The following is a 27,193-nucleotide window of genomic DNA, read 5'->3' as shown; positions in this document are numbered from 1 at the left end:
TAAAAAGCACTAGAGAAGGGCACAATTGGATTCACCAAATCAATTGGCACCACGTTAGCTGAGCTAAATATTTTTCTTGAAAAGCAGGAGTAAAAGTTTCTGGAAATATGAAGTTCCATTAATTGCTTTCAAAGGCTCTGCTGGTACGAACAGGTTTGAAAACCATATGCTAGCCCTAATGAGTTTGGCATGATGACTGTATATGAAAAATTCTTGTTCACTTTCCAGGTAGATAAGCAGACAAACACCCATATGTAGAGAAATTCCGCCAATCTGTTGGGTATATTTTCATTTTCAATTAAATTTACCGTAGGTGATAAAGATGACATTTATTGGAACAAGAAAGTGCATTTTCCTTGGGTATTTTCCATTAGTGACATCCCTGATGCCAGCACTGAATGCAGTCCTCGCAGCCTGCACTGACAGGAATGGATTGAACTATCTTGATGACTTGTGACACCCTGACAGGCTAAACCAGGGGCAGGGGCAGGGCTCGGAAAAATCAGACAGGGACAAAAGGCTGCAATCCAAGATAGACTCCAGAAAGGGATGATAATGATTCAGAGAGACAGAAATATAACTCAGCGTTCTGCATAACTCAGGCTCCAGAGACAGGCATTTGAGGCACAGTGCAGGGGTGGGAAGAGGTGGTGGGGTTGATTTGAACCCACTGCTAGAGGATCCTGACACTGACTTCCTTGGACAAGTCCCTAAGGCCAACCTTTAGGCCTTAAGCAAAAGGAGCCTAATTTTCAGAGGTGCTGAATCCCTTCCTCTGAAGCCAGCCCCTGTGCCTCAGTTTCCCCGTCTGTGAAATGGGGATAATAAATAGCTACCAACCGCAGCGGGGCTGTTTGATGAATAGTTTATATTTATGTTGTGCATTTAAGATCTGATGGCACTAAAGGAAGCACTGAGCATTGTTTCCTACAATCATCCTGTGAGCTTGGGTCCCCATCCTGCAAGGTGATCCCTGTACAAAGCTCCATTGAGGGGCTCAGAGCTTTAACTCTAAAATCCTTTTCCTGTGTCTTTTAATCTCACTTCTTAGGGAGGTAGAGGTGCCCCTAGAGCAGGAACAAGGAGAAAGTCGGATGCAGAATCAGGACAGTTCAGGGGTTTGTTCGATCAATGAATCCTTTGAACTTCTTCATCATACATTGCTATTCGAGCCAACAAAGTGCTGGCTAAACCAGAACCAAGCTAAGAAACACGTACAGTTTCAATTCTGGCAGGGATCTGGACAGTCTAAACCCCAAAGGAACCAAATTCTACCACAGCTGATGTGCTATTGGAAGCTGTCCTGCTTGGATATCATCAATATAAAATACTTACCACTGGGGTAGGAGCGGTAGATAGAACAGTATGTAAAAGACCTTTCTCTTGATGCCACCATGCTGATATGGGGGGTTGATCAAAACCCCACAGAGAAAAACCAGAAGGGCTCAGCAGGCGGAGTATGGGTTATTCCTCAGCTTTAGAAAGTCCAGCCAAAGTGAGTCTAGAGTCCACTGAGTTAACAGGAGTTTTCCCACCGATTTCACTGGACTTTGGATCAGGCCCTAAATTATTAAGCCTGAGTCTCGATACTTGCAGAGTCCCCAGCATGTTTAATTATTTTTATACCAACTCAAGCCTCCGAGGTTCCGTCCAAAAGCTCTGACCTTCCCACCGACCAGACCCCGCACCACTCAAACAGCAGTCAGTCAATTGTTGGCATTCCCAAAGTAAAGATGACAACCACAAGATTCAACTCCAGAAGGGCATTCAAGGCCTAATACCAAGGAAATAGATACAATAAAGCTATGCCAGAAGGCCAGCATGCCCATGCCTGCTTACAGGAATTAATCCCCATTCTGCACTCACCGCATATTTCACAGCAGTGTCCGACTGGCTGGAAGGGGTCCTTGCACTCAAGCGCTGGGCACCGAGTCCCAGAATCCCCGAGCAAGGCAGCGCAGATCTGTCGATGTTTCTTAAATGAAAACACAGGGTAAGTTCCTCTGATCCACCCCTGGCTAGAGAGCTGCTCCTGCTCTGCTTTTCTGTTCAGTTTTGCAAACACCAATGAGATTGCACTGCCCTGTCTGAGCATAGTGCTAGCATGTTCCCTGACTTCCTGTCCGCATCCTGAGGCCATGAAGAGCCCACCCAGGAGTTGTGACTTGTGGGAGCTAAAAGATCCCAGAGAACAGTTTGTTTAATTCCAGTTGAAGAACTCACCCCAGCATTTCCACACTCACAGCCCGATTTGTCCGGACACCCGGCATTTGTCACCTGGAAGGTCCCGTTGCCGTGGAACTGCAGCTTGGCTGAGCTGGTCGGCATGTACTCAGCTAAGGCCGCGTCACTGGTGAACTTCTAGCTCCCAACCCAGAAAGATTAAAAAATAGATCAACATTTCTTACCAGCTGAGACTACGGAGTGTAAGATGTGGCAGCTCCGGCCTTGTCGACAGAGCGGTCACTTAGCCCACCTGCCCTCAAAGGCGGAAGTACTAGGCCTTGGGACATCCCCTTCAAGGTGTGTTGGCAAGGGAAAATAATGGGACAGTGCCCACCTCCCCTTCTTTATGGAGCCTACAAAGGCCTGAAAGGCTTTCCCAAACTAAAAAAAAACGGTAAAAAGCAACAATATGGGCTGGGTTTTTTATTTGTTTCTTTCTTTTTAAGCTGAGAATTACCAGGACTCTGGGGTTTCTTTTCCCTCTTTGTACTGGGAGTCTGCTTAGAGGAGCCGAGAACCAGACTGAAGATCTATCCGCCTGTAACAGCAGGGCTAGGGATGTGGATTCTTTAACACAAATCTTTTATCTCAGGCTTGTCTGTTAGGCATTTCAGTTACCTCACGGTTAGCAGTGAACCAGAGTGTACTAAACAGTCTGACTAAAAATCCCTGCCCCGTGTAGCTCCTCTGCTTTTACTCCTATTAATTTCCCATGCATCCACACAAGCTTCCAAAGAAACATTTGTGACACCCTGACACTTCCAGGAAAAACAGGGGACACAAACCCTAAGGTAAAAGCAAGAGGAAAATAATCAGACCTTCTTAATACCCCATGCCTAAATGGGGTTGTGGGAGTGGATACACAGACTAGTCTTTGCATGTCACCTTGCAAAGAGGCGTAGAAGCAGCTGACGGGCATCTTTTTACCCTACATCACTCTTCCTTTTAATCCTGACACTGCTGTCTTGGGAGTGAATGGGAGCTTTGCCACTGGTGTCTAGGGTCCTGTCAACACAGGGCTGGGAACCAAGTTATTCCATGTGAGCTCGGTTTGAACACTTTCATCGACTCTGCTGGTTGACACTGTATGGCCCCCAGTCTGGATGAGGCCAAACCAGGAGACCGGTCTAGAACATTGTGGTAAAAACCCCACCCTTTGGTACCCCATCCACACCGCCTAGCCAACCAGTGAGAGAAACCAACTTCTCAGCCTCTCTCTCAGGATCCCACAGCGCATTACAAACTTGAAGGCATGTCGCCTCCTCATTGTGAATGAACAAGGCCCTGTCACACTGAGAGGATTTGGTCTGGAAGGTCACTGAGGAACAGTAAAGGTGAACACCTCTATGTCATTTCTATAATGTCAGTTCCCCGACTCTGGCCAGAGTTGTCGCACACACAGCGCTGTGGAACATAGGGGCTAGAGCTGGCTCCAACCAAACCCCAGCTACAACACAAACGCCCCCAACGCAGGAAAGTTTGGATCCAGAACTCTGAGCAGGGCCCAGGGAAGTCCCGTACTGGATCACGCAGTTACATGCTGTGTGGGGCACGGACTGTCTTCATTACTGTGTTTGTTCAGCTCCGAGTATGGGGAGGATGAGGGGACTCCTGGGCACGATCACAACGCAAATAATAACAACCACTGAGACACCCAGCTACGTCTCCTGCTTCAGGGCGTAACCAGTGCCTGCTGTTTCAGAGACCGCTGTTAACTTCTCAGATCACCAGGTGCTGCAGTGGCCATATGGTTAGTCCCTGGGCAGAGGCACAGGGCAGGCTGCGAGCGTCTCTGCAGTTACCCTCCAACCCACTCAAGAGGGGCACTGAGCCAGGGCTGGAAGGTGAAGCCACGACATGGGATACACAGCTCAGGGCTGAGGAGGGCTCTCAGGAGGAAAAAGGAACTGCATGGCTGTGTCTTCAATGCGGTGGCATGTAGCCTCCATATATTCCCTCTAGCAGTACCATTATCCTCTGAAGGGCTCATTAAAATCCTCATTTCTAACCAAGCTAGAGGTCCTGCATGGTGAAAACCTGCCTGAGCCACAATACACAGCACAGCCCCAGAGCCCAGCAAGTGCAGAGGTGAGTCTAGGAATGGAGCAGCCAGGGAAGCAGAGGGCATTGTTTATTCCTGGATTTATTTGGCCTCCCAAGCTCCAGTCCCCCAAGGCGCTATTTGAAAACTACCAACTTGAAAAACAGCAGCAAGCCCACAATAGGTGGCAGCAGCCCTGGGGAAATGAGTACGAATGCCCTTCCAGCCACATCTTCCTCCCCAACAGTCTGGCCCTGAAGGTCCCACCATTCAGGCTCTTACAGGCCAAGAAACACAGACAAAATTTCCCAGGCCAATTCAGCTGTGTGTCATGTATATATCTGACAGAGAGGAAGGATGGTCAATTGTTAGGGTACTAGCCTAGAACCCAGGAGACCTGCCTCTGCCACTGGCTTCCCATGTGACCTTGGGCAAATCACTTAGCCTCCTATGCATCAGTTCCCTGTCTGCCAAGAGCTCTTCCCCACTCCCAGGGTGTTGTGACATGCTCACTTACTGTGGTCACAGGAGCCAGATACATATATCATCTGCAGTAGAGTGGGACATGAGGTGCAAAGTCTGGCTCCCAGTACAAGCATTCCCAGTGGTCAGAACCCCCTGGATCTCAGCTTGTCCCATTACCAAGTTGGAACCCTGCTGCACAGTTTGGATCCCAAAGTTAGGAGCTGTTTGGATCTGGGGTTGTTGTTCATGCCCATCTCAGTATTGCACATGACGTGACTAAAGCAATGAGCTGAACCTGGGAGGAGAGGAAGGGGCCAGTCTTAATAAACCACTGTGCAACTTTTGTGACAATGGCCATTTTTATTTAACAAGAAAAGTTGAGGCCAAACTTGCAGAAGGGCCTGGTGATTCTGGGCACCATTTGGAGACACCTCAAAGGGGGCTGATCACCAGAGGGTGAGCGCTCAGCACTTTGTGACAAACAGACCGCTGGAATGTGTCTCAGGTTCAGCACCCAAAGTCCTGGGTCACTTTGGAAAGTCTTGGCCTAATTTTACTGAAATGCTTCCCAACACATGGATTCAAATGAACAAGCTAATCAAGGACCAGACTTTCTTCAAACAGAGTTTTCCCAGCCTCAGAACCTTCATTTACATTGGAACCCAGTCTGAAATTTCTCCAGGCTCTCCAGGGACACAGCATTTGAAAGCAGAACGGTCACGTTTCTCCTTTGTTTGATTTAGACACAGTCCAGCCCTATTTTACCACAGCAGCCTCCAAAATTGCATGCAGAGTTTTGCACGCCCATATTTAAATCACATAAGAACTCTGACTTGGGCAAGAAACAGCAGAGATGGTAGGGTAATAACCATTGCCACCCAATCAGGACTGGACAGCAACAAGACAAATGAACAGAGGAGATCAACCCCCCAAAACAGTAGGACTCCCCCTCCCCCCCCCAGACAACCATATACTTTCCTCTGAGAGACACCTGAGACGGTCTGTCTCTTATTTATACTTCAACAACACTTGAATGGTTTGTCATGTCAAGAAAGTCAGTGGAGTTGAAAATTGCTTTTGCATGCCCCAGATGGGGCAATCAGTGCCTGACTCCCTTGGTTGTGGGCTCCCACGCAGTTTGCATGCACAAATCAGATTTTTTGCACATGCACGAGCCAAACCTGTGCTTACAACTGTGGTGCACACGGTTGAAGCCTTTCTGGAAATCTGGCACCACGGTGCACACTAAAGTCAAGCTCATGCCTAGTGCTGAACAAATGCCTGTAAGTGAACCATACTGATACACACAGCAAGTGTCACTGCACTTTTTGTTCTCATGACCTACTTTGTGGGCGCCGCAGGGGAGGTGGTGAAGTGTGATTGCGTTTTGTTTTGTTTCTCAAATGTTCCACTTTACCTGTCCCATTATAGAGATGCTTCGGAGATGAATCATTTGCTCAGATGAGTCGATGTTTACTCGAAAGGAGGTTTCAGGCTGAAAGATAACATCATCGTACTGGCACGGGACACGTTCTTCATCCACTGCAAAGATGTACTTGCCCTGGTCTAGGTCCTCCAAGGAGGTTGCAGCATGCCATAGTGCAGGGTCATGCCACTTATACTTCTCAGCATCAGTGAACGAGACAGCTGAAGCTGGGAAGAAAGACAAGGGGTAAGGTGAGAGCTGGAGTCTCTCTGCCCTGATTCTCTCATCGATCTAAATTCTCTCTTCCAATTCTCTCATCAATCTAAATAGCAAGAATGCCGGGATTGAAGTGAAGGAGCTAATAGTATTTAACAGGAGTTAAAATCTACTCTCTGCTCATCCTCCCCAGGATAACAGCAGCACTCACTGCCTGGAGACTTGTCAGTGCTTTGCAAAGCCAGACAGGTGGCTTCTGTAGTCAGGACTCATGTATTCCAGGATGCTGAAGCTATCGAGTTTCCCATGGAATCCACCTCTTGCATCAGACTGGTGCGTCTGAATCTCAGTTTCCTTTTTATGTTTCCAGCTTTTAGGGGTCTGGAGAAAACCTTTACAAGATCAACTGATTGCAACAGATGAAATAATGTCTGTCTGAGTCTGCAGATGGCCTGAAACAAGAGCTCTGAGAGGTGTGACCTGCCCCATTAAGCTCAGTGGGTTAACTCTGAAACCTAAAGATGGCAACTGACATAAAATTAACTATTTCATGGCTGATCATTTTTAGTAGTAACAGCAGGCAAATTCTGCTGTTCTCACAGTCCCAAACTGCCTCTCGCATTTCCCTAGCTGAATTTGATATCCAAATAAACTACACAGGGGCTACTCACTGTCTGGTTTTGATATTTGTATTTAGTTCATTAAAACAAATTGTATTTTAAGTGAAGCTGCCACAGAATTTCCAGCTGGCTTCAGTGGAGCGCCCCAGCACCCAGCGACAATGCTGCAGAATGTAAGACTAGCTCAAAACGGAGGTGGCCTTGGATATAATCATAACACAGATTAAGCAACAAAAAGTTGAAAAATTGCACCTGCACTTGCCCTGTTAACATTACCCTTGAGGCTGCTGGTACTGAATCTGGATAGGCCCAAAGTGAAATCCCTTCTCCATTTTTCCACGAAGAGAACTCTCAATGAAGTTAATGAGAATGTAGTTTGAATCTGTTTGCCTTTGTTCTCTGTGCTCAGCACCTGTAAGTCTTTAGAAACGTGGCCAGTGTGCAGAGACATGCTGCCATTTTGGTCTCAGTGTTGCTACAGCCAATCACAGTGAAGACACACACTGTGCTCTCTCATGGCAACTCCTTGATTCTTTTCTTGTTTTTCTGACTCTAAATTAAATGTCACTTTAGACTGAAAGTATTTTTTGGCTGTAAAATATGGGAAAAACTCATAGAGGACCTGGCCCCAGTGCGAACTGAGTTAAGAACCTCAGGATCCAGTCACATATTAGCAGCCACTCCTAAGACAGAACCTGCTCAACAGCCTACAGACACTTGGGATGTGAGTTTGAGATTAACATGGGGGCTAAATGATACTTTATTACTGAAATGCACAAATAGGAGATGGGCCGGTTAGCTATCTCCCCCCATGGGAGTGGTTCAGCTCATTATAACAAGGGGGGCAGGTTTAAATTCGCAACCAACCTATTTTTTCAAAGTCTGGAAGTGTTGAGAATGGGGACTTTGATTTGGGCCCCATGTTTAATAAATAGGTGGAAAATACATACAACACCCTCCCTGTTTTTGAGCCTTCCCTTCAAAGTCTTCTCTGACCTTTGTTAGAAGGCAGGTGATCTAATGAAAAAGGCCTGACCTGGCCCTGGTCTACCCTAGCACTTACTTCGGTATAACTTATGTCACTCATGGGTGTGAATAAGCCCCACCCTTGAGCCACGTACATTACACCCACCGAAGCCCCAGCGTAGACCGCGCTATGTTGGTGGGAGAGCTTCTGCCGCCAACACAGCGCTCGCTTCTCGCGGCGGTGGAGTTATTGTGCCGACTGGAGAGCTCTCGCCCATCGGCAGAGAGCCTTTGCACTCGCGGCACGACAGTGACACAGCTGCACCCTAGAGCAGTTCTAGTGCAGTCTACTGGCCCATGGAGAAGGGCGCCAGGGCAAAGGCAGAGGTTCCAAAGGAATTCTTTATTTCATTGTATTTCCCATAATTAAAGCCCACCCGGACGTCTTTGTGTTGAATTTACATGGCTAATCAAAGCGGATTGGGCACATGATACCTGTGTCACAGCCTGGATCCCAGCTGCCATCAAAAGCTGCAAATCCTGCACCAGGCGCCATAATGAACTCTCCATTCAACGGAAGGTACTAAACAAAGGGATTCAAAGGGTTAGTGCTCGGCCCGCCTCCCAGCCAGACATGCTTATGATCAAATAATGATGCTAATTCTTCAAAGCTCTATGCCGCATGCCATTGCCACCGTGTTATACAAACACAAAGCAGTCGCTCTCCACACCGACACTGAGCACCCAGGGTCGTAGGGACATACCAGCACCTCCATTTTACAAGCCGAGACACTACGCTACGGAGAGATGCTTTATTTTACCTCACCATAACTACGAAGCCGGTAAAGTGAGTGCAGACGTGAAGCAAGCAAAAATGCCCCACATCTTAACACACTGTCTCTCCATGGTGCAAAACCGCGCTAGTCTTCCCCATTTGTCTCTGTGTGAAAGGGGAAGGCTGGGTCTGCTTCTTCACGGGAACACGGCTTGGCTGCACAGCCTCTCAGCAGCTGAGCATTTTGCGACTGGAGGGGCTGGCTTCCCAGCATTCCTCGCCAGTCACTGCCCCTGGCCTGAGCTCACGAAGGACTGCACAGCCTCCTCTCTCCTTGGCCACCACTGGGCTTGGGGGGGTTCAGAATCAGGCCATGGTGTGTTTATTATTCAGGCTTTTGCCCTAGGCCATACAATTCCTCCCCTTTTGGCACTGGGTTATAGAATTCCTTCCCTTCCCCAACTCGGGCCTTGCCTATACCCAGAAGTAGCCCTGGCTCAGCCATCGCTGGCCAGTCGTTAGACTAGCAGTGTTTGCACTGATTGAGCTAGGCAAGGCTTCCCCCTGCTTGTACTGGGTGTAGCTTTCTGCTCGCAGGCATGTGCAAAGCCACCTACATCCTGACGCTGCCCCACAGCTAAGGATCCGCTCAGAGTCCTCACTCATGGCAAGGCCTCAGCGGGTTTCCCAGCCGAGGCCTAGCTTGCCTGTCAAGCCTGATCCAGTAGGAGTGCTCTGAGCATGCCTACTCCCCACAGAAGGAGGAGGCCAGGACTGAGCTGGTTAGGAATTTTCGGGGGGGTGGGGGGGGGGTGCTTACAGAGGATGTGGAGACACACGTTTGAATCTCTGTTTTGCCTGATATAGGGCAGGGACTTGACCCCAGGACTCTCAAGTAAGTGGTCTGACCACCAGGCTCTGGGGGTGGGTCTCTCTCAATGGCTTCTGTTGAACCTGTTCCCCTTTGTATAATAACTAAAAGTTTCTTGGTGCAGGGACTCGACCCTGACTCTCCCCCATGCCAGGTGAGTGCCCTGAGCACTGCGTGAGAGAGTCAGTCTCTCACTTTGTGTGTGTTTCTCTCATTCTTTCTACAGAGTGAAATAGCTGCAAGAGAAGGGACTAAGAGACACCAAGCAGAGGTACTAGGCTATCCTCCGCCAGCTGTCAGTCTGGTGCCTGAGGTCCAGACCAATAGGAGTCAGATGCCTAAGTCCCTTTGCAAATCTAGGCCCTAAGCCCCACCCCTTTCCTTTCCATTTCACACCAGCCTAGCTTGGGCAGGTCCTCATTCAGCTTTGTTGGCTTCTGAGAATCCCTTTCTTAGATGCCTCTCTCTCCCCTTGCATTGTATGGGGAGCCTGGGCACCTAACCCAGGGCTGTGGATTCCACTGTGTTCCTAGCCCCAAGTGCTGGTGCAACTACTCTCATAACCAGCCCACAATGGCTGAACCCAGGATACTCCTTAGTGCAGACAAGGAGGGAGGGATTAGTAAACAACAGCCACGTGACTCATTCATAACACATAATTTTTTAAAAAAACAAGTCACCTCATTTTCCATTCACGAATCGCCCATGAACAGGTTGGGATTTTCCCCAGTGTATTTGATGTTTTAAGAAGTGGTTCATTTCCAGTGCTCCTGCTCGTGAGTACGAATGTGAGGTCCCTGAATACTCTTCAATATTCACTTAGAATCCATGGTTTGCACTGAACTTTCCTGCCCAAAAGTTCATGTGCCATGAACGGTCACAAGATCAAGGCAAAAATGTCACTAACACAACATTTAAACAAACGCTTACTAAGTTTTGTTGTAGTATTAGCCCTGCTCCAGGAAACCCCAACAAACTGTGAGTAGCTTGCACATTTATTATGCCCCAGGGAAGACCTGCAAGAACTCACGCCTCTGTGTTGAGATCAACAGTCAGCTGCATCCATTCTGCTAAATACAGAGTTTGGAAAGCGCAGGGTGGAGATGCTCTGGCTACCATATCTACACTGGAAAATGTCCCGATTTTATAGGGACAGTCCCGATTTTGGGGGCTTTTTCTTATATAGGCACCTATTACTCCCCACCCCCATCCCGATTTTTCACACTTTCCCGCTGGTCACCCTAAATATATGTCCTCCATGAGCTTGTGTGCGCATGTGCAAAGGTTGGCCTAGGGACCTATTGAGACCACAACCCCTTCTTCTCATGAGGGATTCAAGATGGGGTCTTCAGGACTGGGGCTGGCAGAGCCTGCGGACGTTGTAGAGACAGTGTGTCCCATGCTCCTTGGAGGGACGGTAGCGCTTTATAGAACTCTAGCAACACCCCTGGCCATGCAGGCTAAAAATATAGGGTGGAATTGTCAAAGCCAGGGGAGTGAGGCATCCCTGCAGACACTGATAGGGAAACCAGAGAAGCATTGATGGAATGTACAATCATTTACCACCTCAGGATGATGCTTACAAAGTCTGGACAGGCTCAGTACTATAAACCCTAGACCTGATGTTAAATGGAAACGTGAGAGCTGGTGGAAGGAGTCACGTGTTCTGTAAAATCCTGAAGAGCAAAAGGAAGCTTTTCTTCCTTGTATATTCCCGTTAGTATCATAGCAGCAATCTCTGATGATAGGCGCTTGCATTGCCAATGTCCGGCGCCAGGGCCCTGATCCTTGAAACACACAGGTGCTTAATGTTAATCATGAGGTGTCCCACTGGAACTACTCACAGACTTAATGTAAAGCACGTGCACAAGTGTTTGCAGGACTGGGGCCTAAGCAAGTTCTCCTTTACGTGGCCACTATCAGAAGGCAGCTCAGAAAAGGGCCAATCACACCACAGGAAGAACTATTCACCAGAGCTAACTGCAGAGGACAGAATGGGAGTTTCCATTTGGAAACCACTTTCTCTGCACGGTGGGGTTTGGTATAGAAATTGCCTATAAACCAGGCTCCTTCCCAGGTCCATTTTGAACTGAGCAGTGACGTGTGCCAAAGGACTGGCTCCAATAAACTGGTGATTTCAGAGTACTTGGGGGCCAGCACGACACTGAGAGCATTAGTATTTTTAGTATTAGCATTTTTTCTTCTCGGCTATTGTTCAATAACTTATTTCTTTGGTCTCTATGACGAAATGTAACGACAACTGACATGTTTTCAGGACTTTTGGAAAGTATCAACTAAAAACAGTTTTAGGGCTGCATGTATGGATATAGAGACACCTCTGTAACCTAAGTATTGCAGCACAGTGCTAGTACCTGAGAACCAGGAAGGCAAACCCACTACGTAAAAGAATAAATGGACACAAATCAGATGTCAAGAATTATAACATTCATAAACCAGTCGGAGAACACTTCAATCTCTCTGGTCACGCAATCACAGACATGAAGGTCGCTATCTTAAAACAAAAAAACTTCAAATCCAGACTCCAGCGAGAAACTGCTGAATTGGAATTCATTTGCAAATTGGATACTATTAATTTAGGCTTAAATAGAGACTGGGAGTGGCTAAGTCATTATGCAAGGTAGCCTATTTCCTCTTGTTTTTTCCTACCCCCCGCCCCCCAGATGTTCTGGTTTAACTTGGATTTAAACTTGGAGAGTGGTCAGTTTGGATGAGCTATTACCAGCAGGAGAGTGAGTTTGTGTGTGTATGGGGGTGGGTTTTGGAGGGGGGTGAGGGAGTGAGAGAACCTGGATTTGTGCAGGAAATGGCCTAACTTGATTATCATGCACATTGTGTAAAGAGTTGTCACTTTGGATGGGCTATCACCAGCAGGAGAGTGAATTTGTGTGGGGGGGTGGAGGGTGAGAAAACCTGGATTTGTGCTGGAAATGGCCTAACCTGATGATTACTTTAGATAAGCTATTACCAGCAGGACAGTGGGGTGGGAGGAGGTATTGTTTCATATTCTCTGTGTATATATAAAGTCTGCTGCAGTTTCCATGGTATGCATCTGATGAAGTGAGCTGTAGCTCACGAAAGCTCATGCTCAAATAAATTGGTTAGTCTCTAAGGTGCCACAAGTACTCCTTTTCTTTCCACTAGAATCTGTTCATAAGCAAAAATGAAATTGACTAGCCTGTTTTCAGAAATGGGGAGTGGTGTGTGTGTGTGTGTGTGTGTGTGTGAACAAGCAGCTGAAATGATGAGAATCTAATTCTACCTTTAGAATTAGGTCCATTTTAATAATCTAAGGTTCTACTAATGACACAGACATGGGAATGCGTCTTTTAAAATGCATGGCTTATAACCAGATGATGTTGCTTTAAAGGTCCAGCTGATTAATGAGGGTTACAGCATGTTGATCAGCAATAGCAGCGTGACTGATGTGTCATAATCATCAGTGCAGGGAAAAATGTCAAACGTCCTTTGCTCACCCAAAAGAGCAAAGCTCATCATTACAGCAGACCATTCCATCATCTTTATTTTCATTCACTGAGCCAAACTATGATCATTTTTGCTTTGTCTAGTTTGTGCCAGCTTTCCCTGTTCGTAACTCAGTGACTGCACCAGAACACTGGGCTCTGCAGTGTTACAAGCACGTGCGAGCTCTGCAAGCAGCTAGTTTAGTAGCCTATGTGCTGATTTGTGATATACTGTACTGTCCCAGCATCAAGTCCTTAGCTGACATTTCAGGGCTGCATCTAAAAAGCAGCACTACAGTATCATCGAGTGACTCGTTAAGTTAAGCCACCACAATAATTAAAGTTCTAAAATAGCAGATTTCACTGTCATCCGCCTAATTCCTTCACCTCTATTTACAAATCTGTCCTTGTGTGTGCTTGCCAGTTCCTTCCTGAAGGTGGTAGCAATGTGCCAAAGCACTTGCTTACACACAGGCAGGCTTCCCCGTGTGGGGAGAGCAGAGGCAGTTAGCTCATTCCTTCTTTAACTAGAGCTGCGGGGAATGGGAAATTTAGGCGTACAAGGGAGTTTGTTAATATCCCGTTGATGCAGCGCTGTGTGTTCGGAGAACAAGCTTTAATACAAAAGGAGTAGTAGGGTCAGTTAGGTCTGATCAGGTTGTTGGCAGTAGGACAGGGTGACCAGACATCCCGCTATTAGGGGATTTGTTTTATTTAGGCAACTCCCCCACACACACCCTGAAAAAAAGTGTGTGTCCTAATTTTTCACACTTGCTATCTGGTCACTCTACTGTAGCAAGAGACAAGGCACTGGGCCAAATCCATTTTTGGGTCAATTCTATTGACTTTACTCAAGTTATGTCTGGGATTAACTTGCCTCAAGAGTTTTTCTGCTTGGATGAAATCTGCACCTTCACTCTTGGGCTTGCTACTTACACCCTAACCCACGCCCGCCCGCATGCCCACACACGCGCACTTTCCTTGCACTGTAGCACTCTCCCAGAGTGCCCTCTCGCTTACTGCCTGCTACCTATTTACGGGCCAGATTTTCAAGTGCTCAGCACCCACAAGAGGGGTCTGGTTTACAAAAGCACTCAGCTGCCATTAAATATGGGTCAGATTTACCAAGGAGCTTGGCACCCGCAATGCCCCCACCATGCTGAGCTCTGGAAAAGCTGGACACATGAGAACTGAGCACTTCTGAAAAACAGGGTCCTCACTGCTCCTTTGCATGCTTCCCTCCATTTCCAGAGCCCACGTAGGCCATATGCCCTCGGTCAGTCCAATGTCACACTCAGGCCCGCTCCAGACCCCTATCTACCATGCCTCTAGGGCCTTTCTTTCTTTCTTGTGCAGAGCTGAAGCGGGAAAAAAGCCCTTGTTTTCCTCTCGTATAATAATACTTTGCAAATATATAGTACAGCTCATCTTCAAAGATCTACAGCATCTCTGGCTCCTTTCACCTATTGGCTCCTCATTGTGGCGACCAGCTTCCTATGGGGAGGACTGGATGTGACTCTTGCTATCATCCATCAGGGATGCTGCTCCAACTGGCCAGAGGATGCCACTGGAAAGTAACACATGGGGCCTGATCCTCAGATGCTGTAAATCAGCAGAGATGAACTGCTCTGATTAAAACTCGCTCTGGATCTGGCCCATGCTGTTTCCCAATTCTGCCAGCAGAGGGAGCTCAGGACTGGCACTCAGGACTGGCACATGGCCATGAATAAATCACTGAGCAATACCAAAGAAAAGTTGGAAAACCTTAAGAAAATCTTTGCAGAGCCTAGCCACCCTCAGGGTCACACTGTTATACCAGGAGATAAAGGAAAGAACATCTGGGGAGTGACAGGTGGAAGGAGCAGAAATGATCAAGCTCAGGTAATATGGGGATGGGGAGCTGGCTGTGAAGGGAGAGTACCTGCCCCTTTCCCCTCTGTCCCCGCTCATGGATCACTTCCCTATGCTCAGACAAGGCATGGAGAGCTGGAGCCTCAGGTGAGAGACAGTTTGTAGCAGCTTTTGCAACAAGGAAGAGGGCAGGTTGTCCTGATGAATGAGGAGAGGCCTGTGTGTATCTATCTGTTTGGAGGGTATTGACCGGTCCAGCTCTTCTGATCTCTCCCTGGCTCAGAAAGGCGAGATTCATCCCGTCAGAGCAATACTGTACCAACCCACTATTGGAATCTTTGTGGAGCTGTGGTAGGGTTTGAACCTGGAGTGACATTCTGACCCCATTGAAGTCAATCACAAAACTCCCATTGACTTCCATAGAGCTAGGATATCACTCCTGGTAGACACTGAGGCAAAAATACCCACCTTAGCTGCAGTGCAGTGCGCCCCTGCCAGTCCCCAGAATAACACTGGTACAGTTACTAAGATGCTGTTCGGTTCTGAGGTTGTAACAGCTTTAGCTGCTGGTCTCAAGAGGGGAGAAACATCCCTGTAGAATCATATTACTATGACCACGCCCAGGCTGGACCCAAATGGAACGATTAAGCTGAGCATGCCAAAGGCAATAATAAATTAACAGAAATCCTTTTAATAAGGCTTAATGACCTAGACTGAATGAGGGGACTGGACACGGCCTGTCAGATCCTGTAAAGATGACACAGCATTTCCCACGCTCTGTGCAGCATGAGAAAGGATCCAGTAACCACTAGCATTGAGGATCAGCTGCATGCCCTGCTTCAGATCTACAGGCAAGCCGAGAACAAAGCCCTTTTCCTGAACTGCATCTCCTCCCTTGCTCCGCACAGTGCTCTTCAGTGCTGAGAAACCCAGTGCCCTGGACATTCCCCTCTGGAACAACACGAGAAGTCTGATCTCTCTCATGGTGAAGTGTTCAACTGGGACACTGGTCCCGTCAGTCCTTGTGCAATGTGCAGTGGGGGGGGTGGGGAGGGAGCACATTCCACCATCCATGTGAGCAAATGCTACTAGTGGGCACAAGTAAGAGTAAGTGCTTGGCACGGTCCACTGCACTGTGGAACCCATCCCTTGTGTCCTTCCCATCCTGCGAGAGGATATAAAAGTTGGGGAGTGGGCAAAGACTGGGTGTGTCTGAGGAGACCTGGGAATAAGCACAGTCCTCCATGTGCGATTGAGCTGCTTAACTTCGTGTTTCCCCTTAAGCCTCACCCCTGCAGCGAGGCTGGAGCAACTTGGCAGCAGCAGTCTCATTAATGCAGGATCAGTTCTCCTGCTCTGTCAGCTCATCACGCTTTCCCTTGAGTTTATATGCACAACGTGCTGCTTCTGCACCTGCTCTGGGCAGGATCAAGCCTAAACTCGTTCGTTCTGGCAGCTAAATCCCAATGCTGGGGACAGCCAATAAAATACGGTTCCTAAACGCAAACAGTTACCACTTGAGAAATGGAAGGCTGCATAGTTCAGAGCTGGGCTGGTCCATGCTGTTTGCAGCCAGAAAGAAGGGTGGGCAGGCACTATGCAAACTCCCCATCCCAGCGCCACAGAGGCACTTCGGGTCTCACCCACTCCGTCTCCTGTCATCCAGACTGTGTCAGAATGATCTGGTGAGTTTGGGATGGAACCACATTTGTGTCTGGATGCAACCAACGGAAACTACTAAGACTCGATGACTTTGAACAACAATTCTGCACAACCCATGCAAAGTTCAGCTAAATGAACATCCTGGGACTCTGTCTGAGACTCTCCCAAGGGCAGCAGGGCCTCTAGTGGCAGCCAGTTCCCTAGAGAATCTCATGGCCCTGGCTCTCTATGGTACTGATCCAGTTCCTATTACTGTCCTATCCGAGCACCACACAATCTTTGAGGTATTTAGCTTCACAGCACCTCTGGGAGATAAGACAGGGTCATTCTCCCCATTTTACAGATGGGGAACTGAGCCACCAAGAGGCCAGTGTCTCAAGCCCAAGGTCTCACAGAAAGTCGGTGGTGGAGCAAGGAGTGGAACCGAGGGCTGCTGGGTCCCAGGCTAGTGCCCTAACCACTTGACCAGCCTACACTTACTGCACAGAGAGAAGGCCTTGCCAAGCAGGGGGTTGTGTAGCCTTTCATTATAAGAGTATTGTAACCAGCCCTGCTGCAGGACGCAGCTGTGAGGGCTTTGGGACACCAGTCCCCTCTAGATAGCAGGCAACTCACTACTGGGCTTAGAGGCAAATGCTGTCAGTGCCCCAAGTCCTACAGGCTGTAGCCCTCAATGGGTTCCCATAGACACTCACCCCTTTAGAGTAACAAAGGTGCATGTTACTATGGCTGTGTGATGGGGCTTTCCCCTTGCACTACCCCTGCAGGGATTAATCTAGGCAAGAGAGCATAGGCGCTGGCTTCCTCCGAGCCCGGGTGGGTGCTCAAACCCCTGCTCCGCCCCAGGCCCCGCCTCCACCCAATCCCTTCCCCCAAGTCTCCACCCCGTCCTGCCTCTTCTCGCCCTTGCTTTGCCCCAGGCCCCACCCACAGCCATTTTCCCAAGTTCCCACCCCTGCCCCGCCTTTTCCCATCCCACCTCTTCCCACCTAGTTCCGCCCCCTCCCCTGAGTGTGCCCTGTCCCTGCTCCTCCCCGAGTCTCCTGCATGCCGTGAAACAGCTGATTGTGGTGGGTGGGAGGTGCTGGGAACGAGAGGAAGGAGTTCATCAGCAGAGCTGATGGCAGGCGGGAGGCACTGGGGGTGAGAGGGGAGCTGGCTGCCAATAATTTTTTTCCATGGGTGCTCCAGCCCTGTCGGCGCCAATGCAAGAAGGGCCAGTTAGAATGGGCTTCACCTGGAGGGGAGTTAGGACGCAATGAGGCTTAATTGAGGATGAAGTTCACCTGGGCAGAAACAGGCAGGGCTTCTATGAAGCCAGGGAGCCGGCAACAGAGAAGGTGGCTGCAGTGAGGAACCCTGCAGTCACACTCCCTGATACAAGGTGGGTGAGTAGTAGCCTGTCATAGGCAGTGTAGGAAAGCAGTAAGGGTTGGGAGAATAAAGCCCTGAGTTGCTGGGTCAAAGGCCCCTGGTTTGGAAGCTGGTGTAGAGGGCAGGCCTGAGTTCCCCTACAAGCCACTGTGGGGGTGGCATGCTACGGACAGTCCATCTGGGGACTCCTGGGGAGAGTTTGGATAATACCCTGGAAAGGGGGAGAATTTCAGTGTGTCTTGGCCAGAAGACTACACCACAAAGAGGAAAGAACTGCAGGTCTGGGCGCATCAGAGAGACCAAGGAGCAAGTGAGCGGGACAACAGGCTGAGGACCACAGGAAAGGGTGTCAGACCATGTGGGGGGGCTAATCCCCAGATGGGCCACTAGGAGGCAACTAAGCGGTAAAAGAGCACACCCTGTTACAAGCTGCTAGAAATCAAGATGCCAATATCCCAGACAAAATGGGTGAAATCCTGGCTTCACTGAAGTAAACAGGAGTTTTGCCATTGACCTCAATGGGGCCAACACTTCACCCCGTGATTTTACTTTAAAATAAAAAGATCAACCCAGCAGTTCCTAACCCAGCCCCTAGGAGGTTATCATGAGGCACAGAAAGACTTAATGATTTACCTGAGGTTCCAGAACCCATCAGTGGAAGAAGTGAGGCTAGAACCCAGAAGGGCTGACTACCAGTCCCTTGTTCTCATCACGAGACTAGGGCCCCTTGTTCACTGTGGATGGAAGAGCCCTAGAATAAATGTTAGGGTCTCTTTTCCCTGTTTTGGTCACTGTCCTGGATGCCTGGTGCACTGAGCTGTATCAATAGATTGTGCAGTGTTCCTGTTCTCCAAGGAGCACACCTGTAAATGATTAGGATTCCCCAGAGAAATCCATCTCTAGACTGTCATTCGTACTGACACAACCTGACGGCACAATCTCGATTCAGTGCAGCTGGATCATTGCCAATAGCTGAAGCGATGGTCTTTTGCTAAGACCACAGCTGCTGACTGATTTATTGATCAAACAAATAGAAAGTGGGTTTTAAAGCACAGATACCTGTAATGTGACCACCAATTTTTTGGGTTGCTAAAGGCAAAATCACCACCACCAGCCCAGGTCCTGTACTGCTCTAACCCAATGAGAGCTCTCCACCCCCACGGTCACTTGATTCCTTTCCCTCTCTGCTAAATCTCTTCTTTCTTGCCATTTCCCTATTCAGGCGCAGCGACTTTTGTAGCCTTTTTCTAACACTCATGATTACATACCTGGCTGTCATGCAAACTGATCTCTCTAAGATCCACGCACCAAGTCTTTGGCTTTCCCCTTGATTGACTTCTGTCCACGACCATCACAAGGGCCATCGTAACCATTATAACTCTCAGGTCGCCATGGTCACATCCATACCAGTGTAGCCTAGCCTCCCTCAACTTTTCTTCAGCTGGGGCAGCCTGCATTAGGTCCCTCACAACCTTATTTCATTTCCTATCACAGAGTGTCCAACCACTTGACCATCTCGACACTTCATGCATCTCAACATCGTCATTTCCAGAGCAGAAAGATTGCTGGGGGTGGGCCAGGTCTCTGCTCTGCTTAGAACAGGTTGAATTACAGTTTTATACACTCTACCTTTTAACTTTACTGGCATCTTGAACTGGGGTCAGCTCCTGCCATTTTGCACCAAACTGCTTTGGTGTGAAACCAGGCATCTCAGGACAGCCATTGTCAGCAACCAACTATCCTAGGTATTTAAATTCCCTCTCTGCTGGATAATAATATGAGAGAGAGCTTTTGTTCTAGAGCTGCGTTATATAGGCATATTCATCCACCCCCATGATCCCTATACTCCAGCTTCCTGTTCTTTTCTCTCTGAGATACACCAGGATTATAGGTAATTTTAGTCCTGTGGCAAGGAATGAGGTGGTTGTGCTAGCAGCTACAAGGGTTGCTATCAGCATAGCTCCATGCTTGTCCAGGTGTCAGTGAGGGCAGAAGAGGAAGACAATGGGACTGTACAGGTGGCTCCCCATCTGTAAAATGGGGCTATTTAGATCAACCCACTTTCATAAAGCACTTTAAGATCAACAGGTGAAAAGCACCATACACTAACCATTACTACTATATATTATTTGCATTACCATAGGGTCTAGGAATCATAGTCAAGGATCCTTCAGCAACTAATGGAAGTTACTAGATCGCAGGCCTTGGTTCTCATGGGAGACTTCAATCACCCTGATATCTGCTGGGAGAGCAATACAGTGGTGCACAGACAATCCAGGAAGTTTTTGGAAAGTGTAGGGGACAATTTCCGGTGCAAGTACTGGAGGAACCAACTGGGGCAGAGCTCTTCTTGACCTGCTGCTCACAAACCGGGAAGAATTAGTAGGGGAAGCTAAAGTGGATGGGAACCTGGGAGGCAGTGACCATGAGATGGTCGAGTTCAGGATCCTGACACAAGGAAGAAAGGAGAGCAGCAGAATACGGACCCTGGACTTCAGAAAAGCAGACATAGCCCTGGTCTACACTAGGACTTTAGGTCAAATTTAGCAGCATTAAATCGATGTAAACCTGCACCCGTCCACACGATGAAGCCCTTTATTTCGACTTAAAGGGCTCTTAAAATCGATTTCCTTACTCCATCCCTGACAAGTGGATTAGCGCTTAAATTGGCCTTGCTGGCTCGAATTTGGGGTACTGTGGACACAATTCGACGGTATTGGCCTCCAGGAGCTATCCCGGAGTGCTCCATTTTGACCGCTCTGGACAGCACTCTCAACTCAGATGCACTGGCCAGGTAGACAGGAAAAGAACTGCGAACTTTTGAATCTCATTTCCTGTTTGGCCAGCGTGGCAAGCTGCAGGTTACCATGCAGAGCTCATCAGCAGAGGTGACCATGATGGAGTCCCAGAATTGCAAAAGAGCTCCAGCATGGACCGAACGGGAGGTACGGGATCTGATCGCTGTATGGGGAGAGGAATCCGTGCTATCAGAACTCCGTTCCAGTTTTCGAAATGCCAAAACCTTTGTCAAAATCTCCCAGGGCATGAAGAACAGAGGCCATAACAGGGACCCGAAGCAGTGCTGCGTGAAACTGAAGGAGCTGAGGCAAGCCTACCAGAAAACCAGAGAGGCGAACGGCCGCTCCGGGTCAGAGCCCCAAACATGCCGCTTCTATGATGAGCTGCATGCCATTTTAGGTGGTTCAGCCACCACTACCCCAGCCGTGTTGTTTGACTCCTTCAATGGAGATGGAGGCAATACGGAAGCACGTTTTGGGGACGACGAAGATGATGATGATGATGATGAGGTTGTAGATAGCTCACAGCAAGCAAGCGGAGAAACCAGTTTTCCCGACAGCCAGGAACTCTTTCTCACCCTGGACCTGGAGCCAGTACCCCCCGAACCCACCCAAGGCTGCCTCCTGGACCCAGCAGGCGGAGAAGGGACCTCCGGTGAGTGTACCTTTTAAAATACTATACATGGTTTAAAAGCAAGCATGTGAAAGGATTACTTTGCCCTGGCATTTGCGGCTCTCCTGGATATACTCCCAAAGCCTTTGCAAAAGGTTTCTGGGGAGGGCAGTCTTATTGCGTCCTTATGGTAGGACACTTTACCACTCCAGGCCAGTAACACGTACTCGGGAATCATTGTACAACAAAGCATTGCAGTGTATGTTTGCTGGCGTTCAAACAACATCCGTTCTTTATCTCTCTGTGTTATCCTCAGGAGAGTGAGATATAATTCATGGTCACCTGGTTGAAATAGAGTGCTTTTCTTCAGGGGACACTCAGAGGAGCCCATTCCTGCTGGGCTGTTTGCCTGTGGCTAAACAGAAATGTTCCCCGCTGTTAGCCACGGGGAGCGGGGAGGGTTGAGGGGGTAGCCACGCAGTAGGGGGAGGCAAAATGCGACCTTGTAACGAAAGCACATGTACTATGTATGTAATGTTAACAGCAAAGTTTACCCTGAAAGAGTGTAGCCACTGTTTTATAAAATGTGTCTTTTTAAATACCGCTGTCCCTTTTTTTCTCTCCACCAGCTGCATGTGTTTCAATGATCACAGGATCTTCTCCTTCCCAGAGGCTAGTGAAGATTACAAAGAAAAAAAAACGCACTCCAGATGAAATGTTCTCCGAGCTCATGCTGTCCTCCCACACTGACAGAGCACAGACGAATGTGTGGAGGCAAATAATGTCAGAGTGCAGGAAAGCACAAAATGACCGGGAGGAGAGGTGGCGGGCTGAAGAGAGTAAGTGGCGGGCTGAAGACAGGGCTGAAGCTCAAATATGGCGGCAGCTTGATGAGAGGAGGCAGGATTCAATGCTGAGGCTGCTGCAGGACCAAACCAGTATGCTCCAGTGTATGGTTGAGCTGCAGCAAAGGCAGCTGGAGCACAGACTGCCACTACAGCCCCTGTGTAACCAACCGCCCTCCTCCCCAGGTTCCATAGCCTCCTCACCCAGACGCCCAAGAACGCGGTGGGGGGGCCACCAGCCAACCAGCCACTCCACCACAGTGGATTGCCCAAAAAACAGAAGGCTGGCATTCAATAAATTTTAAAGTTGTAAACTTTTAAAGTGCTGTGTGGCATTTTCCTTCCCTCCTCCACCACCCCTCCTGGGCTACCTTGGTAGTCATCCCCCTATTTGTGTGATGAATGAATAAAGAATGCATGAATGTGAAGCAACAATGACTTTATTGCCTCTGCAAGCGGTGATCGAAGGGAGGAGGGGAGGGTGGTTAGCTTACAGGGAAGTAGAGTGAACCAAGCGGCGGGGGGTTTCATCAAGGAGAAACAAACAGAACTTTCACACCGTAGCCTGGCCAGTCATGAAACTGGTTTTCAAAGCTTCTCTGATGCGTACCGCGCCCTCCTGTGCTCTTCTAACCGCCCTGGTGTCTGGCTTGCGTAACCAGCAGCCAGGCGATTTGCCTCAACCTCCCACCCCGCCATAAACGTCTCCCCCTTACTCTCACAGATATTGTGGAGCACACAGCAAGCAGTAATAACAGTGGGAATATTGGTTTCGCACCTTTAAACGTCCAAATGCACATTCTACCACCATTCTGCACTTGCTCAGCCTGTAGTTGAACAGCTCCTGATTACTGTCCAGGCTGCCTGTGTATGGCTTCATGAGCCATGGCATTAAGGGGTAGGCTGGGTCCCCAAGGATACATATAGGCATTTCAACATCCCCAACAGTTATTTTCTGGTCTGGGAATAAAGTCCCTTCCTGCAGCTTTTGAAACAGACCAGAGTTCCTGAAGATGCGAGCATCATGTACCTTTCCCGGCCATCCCACGTTGATGTTGGTGAAACGTCCCTTGTGATCCACCAGAGCTTGCAGCACTATTGAAAAGTACCCCTTGCGGTTTATGTACTCGGCGGCTTGGTGCTCCAGTGCCAAGATAGGGATATGGGTTCCGTCTATGGCCCCACCACAGTTAGGGAATCCCATTGCAGAAAAGCCATCCACTATGACCTGCACATTTCCCAGGGTCACTACCCTTGATATCAGCAGATCTTTGATTGCGTGGGCTACTTGCATCACAGCAGCCTCACCAGTAGATTTGCCCACTTCAAATTGATTCCCAAGTGACCGGTAGCTGTCTGGCGTTGCAAGCTTCCACAGGGCTATCGCCACTCGCTTCTCGACTGTGAGGGCTGCTCTCATCTTGGTATTCATGCGCTTCAGGGCAGGGGAAAGCAAGTCACAAAGTTCCATGAAAGTGCCCTTATGCATGCGAAAGTTTCACAGCCACTGGGAATCGTCCCAGACCTGCAACACTATGCGGTCCCACCAGTCTGTGCTTGTTTCCCGAGCCCAGAATCAGCGTTCCACAGCATGAACCTGCCCCATTAGCATCATGATGCATGCATTGGCAGGGCCCATGCTTTCAGAGAAATCTGTGTCCATGTCCTGATCACTCACGTGACCACGCTGACATCGCCTCCTCGCCCGGTATCGCTTTGCCAGGTTCTGGTGCTGCATATACTGCTGGATAATGTGTGTGGTGTTTAATGTGCTCCTAATTGCCAAAGTGAGCTGAGCGGCCTCCATGCTTGCCTTGGTATGGCGTCCGCACAGAAAAAAGGCGCGGAACGATTGTCTGCCATTGCTCTGACGGAGGGAGGGGCAACTGACGACACGGCTTACAGGGTTGGCTTCAGGGAGCTAAAATCAACAAAGGGGGTGGCTTTACATCAAGGAGTATTTCAGGCAGGACTTCACGGAGGGTTCCAATAAGAAATGGTGCACCTAAGTTATTGTTCTTATTGGAACAAGGAGGTTAGCCTGGCCTCTGATTGATACATGGCTAGCTTTACCTCGCTGCACCTTCTCTGTGAGTGACTGCAGTGTGACCTAGAGGAATGAGTCCCCTAGACGGGGGAGGAGGCAAATGAGTACAAAACAAATCTGGTCTATTTCTTGTTTTGATCCACTCCATCTATCTTTTACATCTTTGGCTGGCAGCAGACGGTGCAGAAGGACTGCTAGCCATCCACATCTCTTGCCTGCCCAGCAGAAGATGATGCAATAGGACTGCTAGCAATCCATATCGCCTGCCTGCTCACCATAAGACGGTTCAATAGGACTGACTGCAGGACTAAAGAGAATGACCTGGTCAAGTCACTCCAAATTTAGTCCCTGCGCCCATGTCTGCCCAGGCGCTCCCAGCCGACGTGGCCAGGAGCACCTCAGACATGACGAGGACGGCTACCAGTCGTACTGTACTGTCTGCTTCCACAAGGCAATGGGTTGCTGCTACTGTGTAGCAATGCCGTACCGCGTCTGCCAGCACCCAGGAGACATAGGGTGACGGTTACCTGAGCGGGCTCCATGCTTGCCGTGGTATGGCGTCTGCACAGGTAACTCAGGAAAAAAGGTGCGAAACGATTGTCTGCCCTTGCTTTCACGGAGGGAGGGAGGGAACGGGGGCCTGACAATATTTACCCAGAACCACCCGCAACAATGTTTTAGCCCCATCAGGCATTGGGATCTCAACCCAGAATTCCAATGGACAGCGGAGACTGCGGGAACTGTGGGATAGCTACCCACAGTGCAACGCTCCGGAAGTTGACTCTAGCCTCGGTACTGTGGAAGCACTCCGCCGAGTTAATGCACTTAATGCACTTAGAGCATTTTCTGTGGGGACACACACACTCGAATATATAAAACCGATTTCTAAAAAAACGACTTCTATAAATTCGACCTTATTCCGTAGTGTAGACATACCCTTTGACTCCCTCAGGGAACTGATGGGCAGGATCCCCTGGGAGAATAATATGAGGGGGAAAGGAGTCCAGGAGAGCTGGCTGTATTTTTAAGAATCCTTATTGAGGTTACAGGGACAAACCCTCCCGATGTGTAGAAAGAATTGGAAATATGTTAGGCCACCAGCTTGGCTTAACAGTGAAATCCTTGCTGATCTTAAACACAAAAAAGAAGCTTACAAGAAGTGGAAGATTGGACAAATGACCAGGGAGGAGTATAAAAATATTGCTCAGGCATGCAGGAGTGAAATCAGGAAGGCCAAATCACACTTGGAATTGCAGCAAGCAAGAGATGTTAAGAGTAACAAGAAGGGTTTCTTCAGGTATGTCAGCAACAAGAAGAAAGTCAAGGAAAGTGTGGGCCCCTTACTGAAAGAGGGAGGCAACCTAGTGACAGAGGATGTGGAAAAAGCTAATGTACTCAATGCTTTTTTTGCCTCTGTCTTCATGAACAAGGTCAGCTCCCCGACTACTGCACTGGGCAGCACAGCATGGGGAGGAGGTGACCAGCCCTCTGTGGAGAAAGAAGTGGTTCGGGACTATTTAGAAAAGCTGGACGAGCACAAGTCCATGGGGCCGGATGCGCTGCATCCGAGAGTGCTAAAAGGGTTGGCTGATGTGATTGCAGAGCCATTGGCCATTATCTTTGAAAACTCATGGTGATCGGGGGAGGTCCCGGACGACTGGAAAAAGGCTAATGTAGTGCCCATTTTTAAAAAAGGGAAGAAGGAGGATCCAGGGAATTATAGGCCAGTCAGCCTCACCTCAGTCCCTGGAAAAATCATGGAGCAGGTCCTCAAGGAATCAATTCTGAAGCACTTAGAGGAGAGGAAAGTGATCAGGAACAGTCAGCCTGGATTCACCAAGGGCAAGTCATGCCTGACTAATCTAATTGCCTTCTACAACGAGATAACTGGCTCTGTGGATGAGGGGAAAGCAGTGGATGTGTTATTCCTTGACTTTAGCAAAGCTTTTGACATGGTCTCCCATAGTATTCTTGCCAGCAAGTTAAAGAAGTATGGGCTGGATGAATGGACTAAAAGGTGGATAGAAAGCTGGCTAGATTGTCGGACTCAACGGGTAGTGATCAATGGCTTGATGTTTAGTTGGCAGCCGGTATCAAGTGGAGTGCCCCAAGGGTTGGTCCTGGGGCTGGTTTTGTTCATATCTTCATTAATGATCTGGAGGATGGCGTGGATTGCACCCTCAGCAAGTTTGCAGATGACACTAAACTGGGAGGAGAGGTAGATATGCTGAAGGGTAGGGATAGGATACAGAGGGACCTAGAAAAATTAGAGGATTGGGCCAAAAGAAATCTGATGAGGTTCAACAAGGACAAGTGCAGAGTCCTGCACTTAGGACGGAAAAATCCCATGCACCACTACAGACTAGGGACCGAATGGCTAGGCAGCAGTTCTGCAGAAAAGGACCTAGGGGTTACAGTGGATGAGAAGCTGGATATGAGTAAACAGTGTGCCCTTGTTGCCAAGAAGGCCAATGGCATTTTGGGCTGTATAAGTAGGGGCACTGCCAGCAGATCGAGCGACGTGATCGTTCCCCTCTATTCGACATTGGTGAGGCCTCATCTGGAGTACTGTGTCTAGTTTTGGGCCCCACACTACAAGAAGGATGTGAAAAAATTGGAAAACATCCAGCGGAGGGCAAATTATTAGGGGACTGGAACACATGACATATGAGGAGAGGCTGAGGGAACTGGGATTGTTTAGTCTTCAGAAGAGAAGAATGAGGGGGGATTTGATAGCTGCTTTCAACTACCTGAAAGGGGGTTCCAAAGAGGATGGATCTAGACTGTTCTTAATGGTAGCAGGTGACAGAATGAGGAGTAATGGTCTCAAGTTGCAGTGGGGGAGGTTTAGGTTGGATATTAGGAAAAACTTTTTCACTAGGAGGGTGGTGAAGCACTGGAATGGGTTACCTATG

The 27,193-nt window shown here is 48.8% G+C and overlaps 1 protein-coding gene across 1 annotated transcript in view; it reads right to left on the bottom strand.

Annotated features, from left to right (window-relative positions):
• Positions 1 to 27,193, bottom strand: part of AMN (amnion associated transmembrane protein) — a 55,737-nt gene that overhangs the window by 11,775 nt on the left and 16,769 nt on the right. Inside the window, exons 4-7 of the mRNA XM_077820508.1 lie at positions 8,456 to 8,543; positions 6,150 to 6,385; positions 2,224 to 2,361; positions 1,867 to 1,975 (exon numbers count right to left, since the gene is read on the bottom strand). Of these exons, the coding sequence (XP_077676634.1) occupies positions 1,867 to 1,975; positions 2,224 to 2,361; positions 6,150 to 6,385; positions 8,456 to 8,543 (571 nt within the window). The remainder of the gene's footprint in view (positions 1 to 1,866; positions 1,976 to 2,223; positions 2,362 to 6,149; positions 6,386 to 8,455; positions 8,544 to 27,193) is intronic.

The sequence above is a fragment of the Eretmochelys imbricata genome, chromosome 6 (assembly GCF_965152235.1).
Source record: "Eretmochelys imbricata isolate rEreImb1 chromosome 6, rEreImb1.hap1, whole genome shotgun sequence".
Taxonomy (NCBI): Eukaryota; Metazoa; Chordata; order Testudines; family Cheloniidae; genus Eretmochelys; species Eretmochelys imbricata.
The sequence above is the reverse complement of the archived record's forward strand: the minus strand, read 5'-3'. Positions and strand labels throughout refer to the sequence as shown.